Raw genomic sequence first — 12592 nt, forward strand, 5'->3', positions numbered from 1 at the left:
AGGAAAATGGATGGACCTCGATGGTGTCATGCTAAGTGAAATAAGTCAGGTGGAGAAGGACAGATACCATATGTTTGCACTCATAGGTCTAACAGGAGAACAGGAGAAACCTAATGGAGGACCAGGGGAAGGAGAAGAGAGTTGGGGAGAGAGAGGGACGCAAAACTTGAGAGACTATTGAATACTGAAAACAAACTGCGGGTTGAAGGGGAAGGGGGAGGGGGGAAAGAGGTGGTGGTGATGGAGGAGGGCACTTGTGGGGAAGAGCATTGGGTGTTGTATGGAAACCAATTTGACAGTAAACTATTGTAAAAAATCTGATGTTTTATAAATGAAATATTTGTTATATTATAGTTATATTGAGACCTGTATTTTATTATGTGGATATCAAGGTGTCCAAAGATCATTAGCTTTAGAACTATTTTTGTTTGTAGAATATCGCATAATTTGCAAAATTATGTATTACTGCCTTTTCAAGGTTGATGAGAAGATAGTATATATAAATCAGAATTACCTGGCTAATCCACAGTTGTTGATTATAAAAATACATTCATAGCAGTATAACATGTTGTAATAGTGTTTACTAATATGCTAGTTTTTGGGGGTACAGTCAGCAGATATTAATGATGAAATATCTTGTAAAAACACAAACTTGTTGAACCAAGGAAAATGGTGAGAATGAAGAATTTGCAAATGGAAGGACAAAAATACTTATAGTTCGCATAGTTAGCTGTTCACAGTAATAATAAAGTCTTTTTCAAAAAATGTATTAAAGAAATTAACACAATTCGGGGCACCTGGGTGGCTTAGTCGGTTAAACGTCCAACTTCAGCTCAGGTCATGATCTCACGGCCACAGCCTATGAGTTTGAGCTGCTTGTTGGGCTCTGGGCTGACAGCTCAGAGCCTGGAGCCTGCTTCAGATTCTGTGCCTCCCTCTCTCTCTGCTCCTCCTGCTTGTTCTGTCTCTCTCTCTCTCTCTCTCTATAAAAAATAAACATCAAAAATAAAATAAAATAAAAAGAATTTAACACAGTACTTTATAATGAAAATATTTTCATTTTTATCTCGAAAGCTGTAGAGGGTGCTGTATCATTAGGAATAGTCGTCTGAACTGGTTTTGTCTAATTACAAGAATACCTTTAGGCCAGGCTATCAAATTTGGTTAATTTCTCTTAGATATACATTTTTGCTTACTATTTTAACTAAAATTATAGTGACTAATGTTGCATAATTGATATAGCTTATAATGATGATACATACTTGATAGTTTATAATAATATGTAGTTTATAATGTACTTTGTTTCAACAATAGTTTATAATATACTTTGTTGCAAAATATTTTTTATCTTCCAGATTGTTTAAATATAGTTGAAATTTTGATTTCCCCATTTCATATTGGTCACAGCAGCAAAGGTTTTTGTTTCTAACTCTCCCTTCCCAAGTTGAGAATTCTACTATTTAATTGGTAGGCTGCATAAGTAATCTCTTCTCTTCAGATGGGTCTCAGTGAGTCAAAGATAACCAAGCCATGCATTGAGAATATGTACTTTAGGTGGGTATATTTTAGGTTCAGAAGAATATCTTTAGAGGAAAGATTGTTAGAACAAAATGGACTTAAAAAGCCTGGCCAACTTTATACGTTGTTTTTATTAAGCCAGAAGTCTGGCTTTTCTACTGATTCATTTATTATTCAGATAAGAGTTTTGTAACTTCCAAACTTCACTGTTTTGTACTTTTTCTGGTTTAATGGTGATTTTAGGAAACTTGAACTAGAATTAGTTATCTGATAATATTTTTATTTTAAAGAATTGCTGTGAGAAATCAATTTTTAGTAACTTTGGATTTGGTTGCACCAGTGCTGAAGAATTTAGAGATAATTTGCCCTTAGTCAAGTTGGATGAAGTGGTATATTTTGGAATAAGTTAGCTATGTTTAAAAGATACAGAAAATGTTATATAAGGCGTCTTCTAAAATGTAGGCAACTTTAAACCTTGCCAGGAATTTCTTCCTTGTTCCTGGAACCGTATTTTAAATATTTATTATGAAGTTTTATACTACAGTTCTGTAAAATAACAATCAGGAATTCAGGAATTTGACCTCCCATTGCCCCCCCCCCCCGAAAGTGAAAGTATTTTCTCTTATTGTGGGTGAAAGGTTTGCTGCTGTTCAAGCTATCTTATTAAACAAGTGTACTCTGTTTTTTGTTTTGTTTTGCTTTTCTTGTTTTAACCCTCAAGGCACCACCTTCCATGGTTAATAACGAACAACGCCAGCACGCAGAGCACATATTCTTATCATTTAGGAAATCAAAATCACCATTTGCAGTTTGCAAGCATATTTTGGGTAAGTATTCACTTTAAACATATTTTTGTAGAATCAAATATAGTTTTTCTACCCTGAATGTTATTTTAAATTTCTTTTAAAACAAGTAGGTGTGGATAGTTAACAATTTTCTATTAATAATCATTCTATTGAAGTGGCTTTAGATACTCCATAAAACCAGGCAGAAAACTGTTTTTACTTTGGATTTTCTTCCCCGAAATATAGTAATTTATAAATGTAGTAATTTACTAAATATATATAGTGGTGTGTGTATATATATATATGTGTGTGTGTGTGTGTGTGTATATATATATATAAAATGTGTTTTATTACTGACTATAACATGAAGTGTATTAATTGTGGGGGTAAAATCTAATATTTTTTCAGTTCTCAAGAGTGCTATCACTTATTATAGGAAATGCACTGTATCCTACTCTCGTGTTTTAAAATTCCGATTGTTTTTGGAGGTTTCAACAATTTTTCTTATGTTCAAAAAAATTTTTAACCATGTAGTTTGTATTCAGCTTGCTTAGCAAATATTAGTCAGTTCTATGTAGATTATCACTGTATATTATAAAATGAAACATTAATTTTTGCTCTTGTAAAAATATTTTACAAGTATCTTTTATCTGACAGATGTGCAGAACCAATCTCTTTCCTTTAAAAATAATCACAAAAGTTATAACTCTTGGCCAAAGATGGCATTTTCTTAGACACACACACACACACACACACACACACACACACAGTCTTCTGCCTCTTATATATTTTTCAATGATAGTAAGAGAGATTTCATTGGTTATTGTTATTTTAAAACTTAATTACTTACTGACTCTTTCTTAATTGGAGCCATTTTTTGTAACCCATATTTGAGTCTCTGAAAGGCTATTTGAGTTATTCTTGACCATGAAATTGGTTAGTTGCAAATTAGGAACTAAAATATCTGACCGTTTCTTCTTGTGTTTTCAGTGAGATTTACCTGTTAGGCACCAGCAGTCTGGTTCCATATTAAATCCATATGTTAAAAATGCTTTGTGTCTGAGGGCTTACAAATGATTGTTAGGTTGAGCAGAGAGAGCACCGCTGTGGGACCTGTGCGGTCTGTCCACCAGTGTGTCTCTTGCATGGTGTCAGCCTGAGAAGTCACTTAGCCTCTCGGAGCCTTTTTTCATCTATGAAATGGGACAGTGGTGCCCTTTTTCTTAATGGGCTTCGTTGCCTTAAGTTGTTGTGAGGCACAAATGTAGTAACATATAAAATCACTTTGTAAACAGTAATGTAAGTAATCCTGTTACCTGACTTCAGATGGCGTTTTAAAAATATGATAACATAGTGCTCTGTTCTCTGTTCGCAAGGAGCTAGCGGAGGTGGTGAGGTGGCTCTGTCTCATTCAGGAGTTAGATTTCTCGTTAGAGGAACAATCAGTTTTAATAACCACCTTTTAAATTCTAAATGAGGCAGTTTTATTTTATTTATTTTAAATATTTTATTTCATTTCATTTCATTTTATTTTATTTTATTTTATTTTAGTGATCAGGTTTTATACTTGGGTGAACTTGTTTCTGGCACTAAGAAAATTTGTTCTCTCATGCCTGTGGAGAATATCTAATTCAAAGTTAAATCACAAGAAGCAAAGCTAAACATCAGCACCAAAATTCAAGGGAGCTTCATCTTTACTGCTTTGAAATTGTTTAGCATTAATAGTTTAGAACACCATTGTATTAAACTAGTCACCCAAAATAACTCGAGTCTGGTGTTTATGGCATATGCCTTAAGTACGTTAATTAGGAGTCCATCAGTTTCATCCGACTTTCGATTGCAATTCAGTTGTCATTCTGTACTAGTTGGGAAATAGTTGATCTAAGTTGTAAGTATTTTATTAGAGTGTATTTGTTTATACAACTCTTTTCTTTTTAGAGTATGTATATTTTATGAAGTACTGTTGCTTTGTTATGATTTGAGCTTGTTTTGGAATACATTTGTTTTCCTGATAAAAATTTCTAAAGAATAGAATTGTTAGTTCTGGCTGTGCTTTTAAAATCAGTTCGGGTTTTGAGACATTAACTATTTAAAAGCTTGAGTGCATGTATTGTAATCTAATCATTAATGTACTGCAAAGCCCTTTGTTACATTAATGTTTACATCTAAACTTCACAGAGACTCTCCCCGCCCCTCACTCAGTTGCCACCAGCACAGAAGGGTCAATTCCTCTACGAAGACTTCTCATGCAAGTGGCAGTCCATCGCGGTTCAGAGTTTTCACATCCTTATGCAGGGACAACGTGTCATTTTTATGCAGTGTCTGGGTGATATGTTCTAATGACGGGGACGCTTTCTCGGATGCTTCCCTGTTCTGGCCTCTCAAAATTCTTCCTTCCCACTTCTGACCTAAGTTTTTATTACGTTTCTTATTTTTCCTTATTTCTTTCTTTCTCTTCTTATCCTTTTGTTTTCATTCCAGGTTTGCTTCCCCACTCTGTGTGTGTGCACACTTGCATTTGTCAGAGTACTGTTAGCTTTCATCACCTCACACAGAAGTCTTTGGCACTTAGGAGTTTGTTAGTTTGGTTTGGTCCGATGTGCATTCGCAAATCCTGTGAGTTCGATTCTTGTTAAAAATACACGCCCAACCTGTGAGAGGTTGGTTCGGTGCTTCCGGAACCAACTTTGTCGCATTCTTCTGTCCTTCTTGGAGAAATGGGTGTCTTTAATTTCTTTCTCAGAAGTGGTTGGAATAAAACAAAATGAAACCTGAGATTTATTATCAATTGGTGATCCGTGCTTTGGACAGAAGTCTTTAATGCCAGAGAGGTGACTGTAGCAGCCGAACCTCTGGGCCTTGACTACTGTGGTTTTTGTTTTCTTTTAAAAATAACTTTTGATCAGAATGTAGTGTTCTGCCTCTCATCATTTACTTCACTTTAATTTTTGTCTTCATGGCTCTGTGTAGTTTCAGATGGCTGATAGGATAGAAATTTTATTTATATAATCATTAAAGAAAGTTACTGTGGTAAGAAGTGAAAGCTTGCTGCATTTTTAAAGTGGCGTAAAATAGTTTATTATCTAGACAGTGCCCTGGTCAATGGAGAATCAACCAGAAAATACCAGAAATTCTAGATGAATTGGGAGTTCCTCATGAAGACCTTGCAGTTTCAAGCGTCTTTAGAGCAGAGAGCAAGGATAAGACTCGTTGGTCATGAGAAGGCTTCATCTTTTGCTGGTAGCTTCTAGAGTTCCATACAGCATCTTCTGCACATTGACATTAGGTGAAAGTGTAGTTTATGAAGACTAATAACAGTTTCATGAGAAGGTGTAGTGTAATTCATTAGGTTAGGAGAATTCCTTCTTTTAAATTTGGAATTTGGCTTTCTTTTTTTCAGATTCCTCCATTCTTAGAGAAGCTTTTTTATGAGAGTAGTAATTTAGAGATGCCCATTTAATACCAAACAGAGATAGCTAAGAAAGAATTATCTTGGAACCTTTTGAATATCATCCACCTTCTGCAGTTATCCCCTCCTTCGTCCCTTGCAAAAAGTAGCGGGCGGCAGGAAAAAATGGCTTGGAAAAGCACAAATAGCTAGAAATAAGCATGTTTTGTTACTCCTGAAAACAAGAAAGTGCTTGTTTCGTCTTCTCTTCATCAGCACAAGCATTTAGGGGTGGGTTATAGTATTGCTCAAGGAGCACTTATCAGCCATGTGATCTTGAATTCTTTTCTCTTAATCCCTTGGTGCATCAATACTTTCTTCAGCTGAAAAAGGCAGGAATTAAATTAGCTGACCTTTGGAGTTCTATTTCTAAAATTCTATGAGTCCCAAAGATTTTGCTTCTTTGTTAAAATTCATAAGGATTTTGGGTTCCTTATCCTTAAATTTTTTAGTATGGCAATAGAAAATGAAGTTAGGCAATCAACCATCACTTACTTTCAAGAAGAGGTTTATAATAAGAGATTACTTGAATGACCTTTATGAAGCAGTGCCATTATTTCTCAAGTGATCTAAACAGATATAGCTAGTTTCTGTTTCAATTCCTCTTTGAATAAAACACTTTGTTTCCTCCTAGAAATTTAAACACATCTTTTTATGATAGATTTACATTTTTGGAAGCTATTGCTTTATTTATTGATAATATTTTAAGGTTTCTAAATTTTTGTGAGTTCTGATTAACATCTCAATTAGAATTCATGTTAAGAAGGCATGGAATAATCAAACTTTATAAAAAAGGCCCAAATTGGGTCCTCTATCAGTTTTGTTATTTCAAAACTCCTATTTAGTAGTCTAAATTGATAGAATTTATGTAGGGTTTACCTTTTGTCACCCATTTTTATAGCTTATTGTGTCAAGATCACTCAAGATTTTTAAATGACCTGAGCTTGAGTAGGAGAGAAAATGATGTGCCTCACTATGTCTTTCTGCTGTTCTAGAGTCTTGAAGGCGCCACTCTCTGCCTAGAGTTAATTTCTCGGGCCTTTTGGATACTCCTGTCTAGTGATCTTGGCAAATAACCTGTGGTCTAATCATAGACTTTTCGTGAATTTCATGTGATGGTTATTTTTTTTTTTTAGAACTTCAGAAAATTTCTACTTTTTCTTGACTTCATTTTGACTGTTTCTCCCTTTTGATAATGCTGTTTGGAAACTGTAGTGGTATTGGTGAATAAAAGAAAAAATAGAAAATTAAAGTATTTCTTAGGTATGTTAATTTTCTGTTTTTTCTTTCCCTCCTGATTCAGTTTTTAGTTCAGGTACTATAACTCGCTAGTTAAGGCTGGGGTTTTCTAAGTGTAGTTTTGGAATTTTACTCAGTTTGATCAGTATTGCAATCAGAAAATTCACAGGAACTTCTCACCTTGTGTAAATGTGACTCCCATTTTTTAAAAACATTTTGAGGAAAATAACCTGAACGTGATTGTATTTATTTCTGAACTTGCTGTTGGAGATGGGCCATCCTGCTGAAAGTTTAATTACTTCGCAAATATTCTAGTAGCATGGCTCATCACAAACAGTGACGTTCAAAGACTGATTTAGTAAGATATTTTGCAGATGCAAAGCTCTGTTTTGCATAGGGTGAGAATCTCTCGGGAAATTTTCTGATTGCTTTATATTTTTATTTTTATTTTTTTTAAAGCTGTGTTATTTTTTAGTTCTTCATGCTTTGGAAGTAACAGTTGAAGAGAGGTGAGGAAAGTTTGTGAAAATTGTGATCGGTGATTAGCTGCCACCTGCCTGGGGTGTCTTCTGAGAGGAACTAACCTCTTTGTGGTGCTAGAGCAAGGTCACTGGATTAAAAACAGAACAGGTAACCATCTTATTCCTTGTCTGAAAAGTTCTGTTTTTAAATTAATAAATGCAAAATGTTCAAAGAAAGAGGAACTGCTGCTTAAAGGAAGTGTCTAATTTTCTTCTCAGAAACAAGTAAAGTGGACTATGTCCTCTTTCAAGCTGCCACAGCCATAATGGAAGCAGTTGTCCGGGAATGGATTCTCTTGGAAAAAGGAAGCATCGAGTCACTGCGAACATTCCTCTTGACCTATGTCTTACAGAGGCCTAAGTACGTACGTGGCGGAGTGTCCCGTAATTCCTCTTCTTTTCTTTTTAAGCCTTTTTTCCTTTATGTTTTTAACAGTGGGTGTTTATGGTTAAGTTCTGCTTTGGGCTTAAATTTTAAAAACTCACACATATGTTTGTGGGTTGTTTTACTGCTTAGAGAAATACTACTTTATATTTAAGCTTATGACACTAGGTTTTGTTTCTTTGAGAAGATGGTGCTCGTTATTAAGGATTTTTAGTGGGCGATTAGTTCCAAAGATTTTGGTTATAAATCAGAGTTGATCTTGGACTCCATTGGAAATCCTTTGTACATACTTGTTGTTCTGTTGGTGCCTGGTAGTGTTAGAAGATGTAGGTGAGTTCTCCAGGACAGAGGTGCAGAGGGAGGTGAGGTGCCAGAAAAGTACATTGATAAGATTGGAGAATAGACCAAATTCTTTTAATCATTTCTATTGGAAAATGGACTCGTTTTAAGAAATAGGGTAAAAGCGAGTTTTCTTTTTGTGTTATGCACATTGTATTGTTTGAACATTTTACAAGATTTGTACATTCATTGGTGGTATGGTTTTTTATTTTTGTAAGTCCCTCAAACACCAAGTCTTCTTTTAAGAAGAGGCACTGTACATCGTTCACATGCCGTTTGTGCACTTGAACAGTTGAATCCTTTTTGCAGAGATGTGCACTTCCAAATTCAGCGAAGTAATGCTCTGTAATTGGAAATACTGGTAATTAGGCACGTCGATCAGTGATGATAAATATGCATAAGGCTTCCAACATAATTTAGAGCACAACTTTGTTTCTACTGAAACAATCTACTGGTTGTTCACTAACGGTCTTCTGAGCTCATAATATTTAATAATAGATACTGGCATAAATGTAGCACACAGGTAAGTGCTAGTTGCTTTACATGAAGAAAAATGCATAAGAGAAAAACGGAAAGATTTATGTAGCCTATGAACAAGCGTTACAGGTGTAATGGGCAATGCTTGCTGTAGAAGAGTGGGGAGAGGTGCACGTAGAGGGAGGCTTGGGCTTGTTTTTTTCTGGTTTTAATAGAATAAGGAAAAATTGTCCCAATTTCAAACCTTTCTCTTCTTCTTATGCAGATTTTCTTTCTTTCTTTAATTTTTAATTTGTTGTTTGATAAGGCCATCTGGGTGTGCTGCTGGAGCTGCTCATTGATCCCAGGTTCCCACCCTCCCCATGTGGGAACCGCTGAATTCTGGAGAGTTTGGTAGACTTCAACGTGTGGTAGATTGTGTGTGTGTGTGTGTGTGTGTGTGTGTGCGCGCGCATGCAGGTGATCTCTTCTGCTAGCCAAAATAATATCATTCCTAAATAATTCTCATTAGTTCAGAAGCTATTTTAGAGTTGATTGTAAGGTTCTGCGTTGAAAAAGTTCCCTTACGTATTTCCCTCAAACACTTAAAAAAAAAAAAAACTTTAAGCACAGTTGAAAGAATAATGTAGTGAATACACATGTACCCTTTTCTAGTTGAGACTTAGTTTACATTTTATAACATTTGATTTCTCTCACATGTACGCATTTCCCCCTGAATCACCGGAAAGTACGCTGCAAAAATCCTGATACTTCATCCCTTTTTTATTTTAATTTTTAACATTTACTTATTTTTGAGAGATAGTGAGCAAAGGAGGAGCAGAGAGAGAGAGGGAGACACAGACTCCGAAGCAGGCTCCAGGCTCCGAGCTGTCAGCACAGAACCCGACGTGGGGCTCGAACTCACGAGCCTTGAGATCATGACCTGAGCCGAAGTCGGATGCGTAACAAACTGAGCCACCCAGACTCCCTCAATACTCTTGATATAATTGGCATATTAAGTTAATCGAATATTATTTTGATTCTATATTCTCATTTTCCCAGTTGTCTGAACAATGTTATTGATATTCTTTCCTCTTTTATAGATTATTTGTTTGATCCAGGATTTAACCACAGATTATACATTGTATTTAGTCTCTTTACTTTCTATTAATCTAGAATAGTTCTGTTTTTTTTGTCTTTTGTGACACAGACATTTTTATCTTGTAGAAGTTCCTACAGTATGGACTAGAGGCAAGTGAAAACTGTTGGTATACTGCATAGGTAGAAAACTATGACTGCTGTATGCAAAGCACTGTATACTTCTCGCTTGGTACACAGGGTTTTTTCTTTTCTAGTTTTTTCCTCCTGATTGAGATAACATTTTCACAGAGTGAAATGCAAGGTGCATGTGACAGTATAGCAGAGTGGTTGAGAATTTACTTCTGCCTCTGTGTGCACAGGCGGATTCTTTACCCTCTTAGTGCATTGGTTTTTAAAATTATTGTTATTATTTAATTAGCTATTAGAGATAATAGTAATTCACTCAAAAGATAGTTGTGAGGATTGAATGTATTAATTTTTGTGAAGTTGATAGCCTTGCATAATAGGCTAACACCAACCAATGTTAGCTATTATTTTCCTAGTAAGTTGTAATTCTTGCCAATGGAGGTCTTTAAAACTAGCTTTATGTATATTTTCTAGTAGTAGTCAGTGTATGTGAAATTATTGTGTCTCTCCAAACATACAAAAATTCCTTTTGGTTAACTCCTATTCCTCCTATTCTTCTAGTATGATCTCTGCATTTATTTTCTTAATGAGTGCTATAAGTCTGTATTTTGAAGGAATATTTTTCACTTCAGTCTTGACATATGGAGGCATGTTTGTATGTCTAATAAATGCCTGTCATGTGTTGGGGGAGTCCTTCTTAGTCATGGCCCACCATGTTCACGGAGCCTTAGGGAATCCCCTCTGGAGAAAGTGAGAGTGCAGTCCTGGCAGAGGCCATAGATGTCCAGAGATCTGGAAGCATATGCATTATACCAGGGCCTGAGAGAGGCTCAGCATGTCTGCCATTTTGAGTGTATGTGGAGGGGGGGATCAGAGGGTGCAGGAGGCCCCTGACTGAGAAGGGCTGTTGAAGTGGGTGACTGTATCATTTATATGCAGATGGGGACACTTTGCAGGGTAAAAGAAAACATGATTAGTAAGTAATTAGGTAAGACAACAGGTAAACTGGTAGTGTCCTAAGAAAACAGGGTGGGGCCCATTGTTGGTAAACCATGTTGAAGAATTTGGGGTTTATCCCGAGGACACATGATTGCATCCTTGTGGCATTTTAGAAGCTGCTTTATGATGGTATGTTTTCTGAGCCTTACCTTTAAGAAAAGGTGGTGAAAGGACAATTCGATCTCTGTGGACTTTGTAGAATACCTTCACCTGGCATCAGTGCTTCCCCCGTCACACTGAAGAGCACAGTTTAGACAAAGAATTTTAAAACTTAAAAAAAAAATTTTTTTTAAATCTATTTGTGAGAGAAGAGAGACAGAGTGTGAGCAGGGGAGAGGCAGAGAGAGAGGAAGACACAGAATCCAAAGCAGCCTCCAGGCTCTGAGCTGTCAACACAGAGCCCAACGTGGAGCTTGAACCCATGAACCGTAAGATCATGACCTGAGCTGAAGTCTGATGCTTAACTGACTGAGCCACCCAGGTGCCCCTAAATGTTTTTTAAAAATGTGTATGTGTCCATAAATTATTTTGGGTAGCTAGCCTGTTGCCTTTTCACATTTAAGAGAATAGATTTAAAATATACTGCTGGTTGGAGATGGGTTTTAGATGAGAATTTGTTTTTATTGGTAGAATCATAATCTGGCTCTTAGTGAACAGTTTGTATCTACTGAACACTGCCTGAAGCGGCTAATACTTACATAGCACTTAGTATGCACTGGGAGCAGTTTGAGGAACATTTGATCCTATTTGATCCTGGAGCCCATTTCACAGATGAGAAAACTTGAGGCTCTGAAACTATCTTGCTCAGGGTCACAAAGCCAGTAAATAATGAAGCAGGGATTCAAGTCTAGATCTTTTGGCTTTGAAGGCCACGTGTAACAGGTCAGTAAACGGTGTTACTCTCCTAGGTAAGCAGTGCTTTTAGTAGCTTCAGGCGTGCAGAGAAATTTGGAAGTATTTTTATATTAGAATCATGTAAAGGTTTTCACAATGATTTTTATGTTTTACAGCCTCCAAAAGTATGTTCGAGAACAGATTCTATTAGCAGTAGCAGTAATTGTAAAACGTGGATCTTTAGATAAATCAATTGACTGCAAAAGCATTTTTCATGAAGTCAGCCAGTTGATAAGTAGTGGCAATCCCACTGTGGTAAGTGTGCTATCTGTATTTATAAATATTTAAAAACTGTATTCTGTATTATACAAGTAACATAGCAACACTGATACCTATGTTAAAGAAAAAGTGCACAGTCTAAGAATCAAGCAATTTTCCTTTGTTCATGTTTTCTTTTAGTCCTTTTTTAAATGTTTACATACTATAGATATAATGTGCTTTGTTATTTCATTTGATTCTTTTTTCCATGTTGCCAGTGTTCTTAATCATCATTTTAATGGTGTAAAATACTATAAGCTAATACACCATAATATACATAACCATTTCTTTTCCATTGAGCATTTCCCCCCATTTAATAAACCTCTGACAACTGCTAGTGATAGTAGAAATGTTTGAGTAAAATAATATGTAACATAACAAAATTATTTACTATTGCTATACTGATGGACCAAGGTGTACTGTGACTACCGGGTGTTAACTAAACAAATTTGAGAACTGTTGCTCTCAATGGAATTGCTCTGGTAGCCCGTTTTTTCCCCCCTTTGAATCTCCTGTCCACCTT

At 35.9% G+C, this 12592-nt stretch overlaps 1 protein-coding gene across 9 annotated transcripts in view; it reads left to right on the forward strand.

Moving 5' to 3' along the window:
* XPO4 (exportin 4) overlaps nt 1–12592 on the forward strand; it is a 125317-nt gene that overhangs the window by 36761 nt on the left and 75964 nt on the right. For 6 of the 9 annotated variants that reach the window (XR_003907742.1, XM_029936983.1, XM_029936984.1 and 3 more), the window contains 3 exons: nt 2240–2345; nt 7731–7872; nt 11928–12066. Coding sequence is in view for 7 of the 9 variants with exons in the window: in XM_029936983.1 (XP_029792843.1) it covers nt 2240–2345; nt 7731–7872; nt 11928–12066 (387 nt within the window). In the remaining 2 variants the exon portion in view is untranslated. Of the gene's footprint in view, nt 1–2239; nt 2346–7449; nt 7621–7730; nt 7873–11927; nt 12067–12592 lie in introns of those variants that run through there. The other 3 variants (XM_029936980.1, XM_029936981.1, XM_029936982.1) reach the window with 3 other exon arrangements.

Source organism: Suricata suricatta, chromosome 4 (assembly GCF_006229205.1).
Source record: "Suricata suricatta isolate VVHF042 chromosome 4, meerkat_22Aug2017_6uvM2_HiC, whole genome shotgun sequence".
NCBI lineage: Eukaryota > Metazoa > Chordata > Mammalia > Carnivora > Herpestidae > Suricata > Suricata suricatta.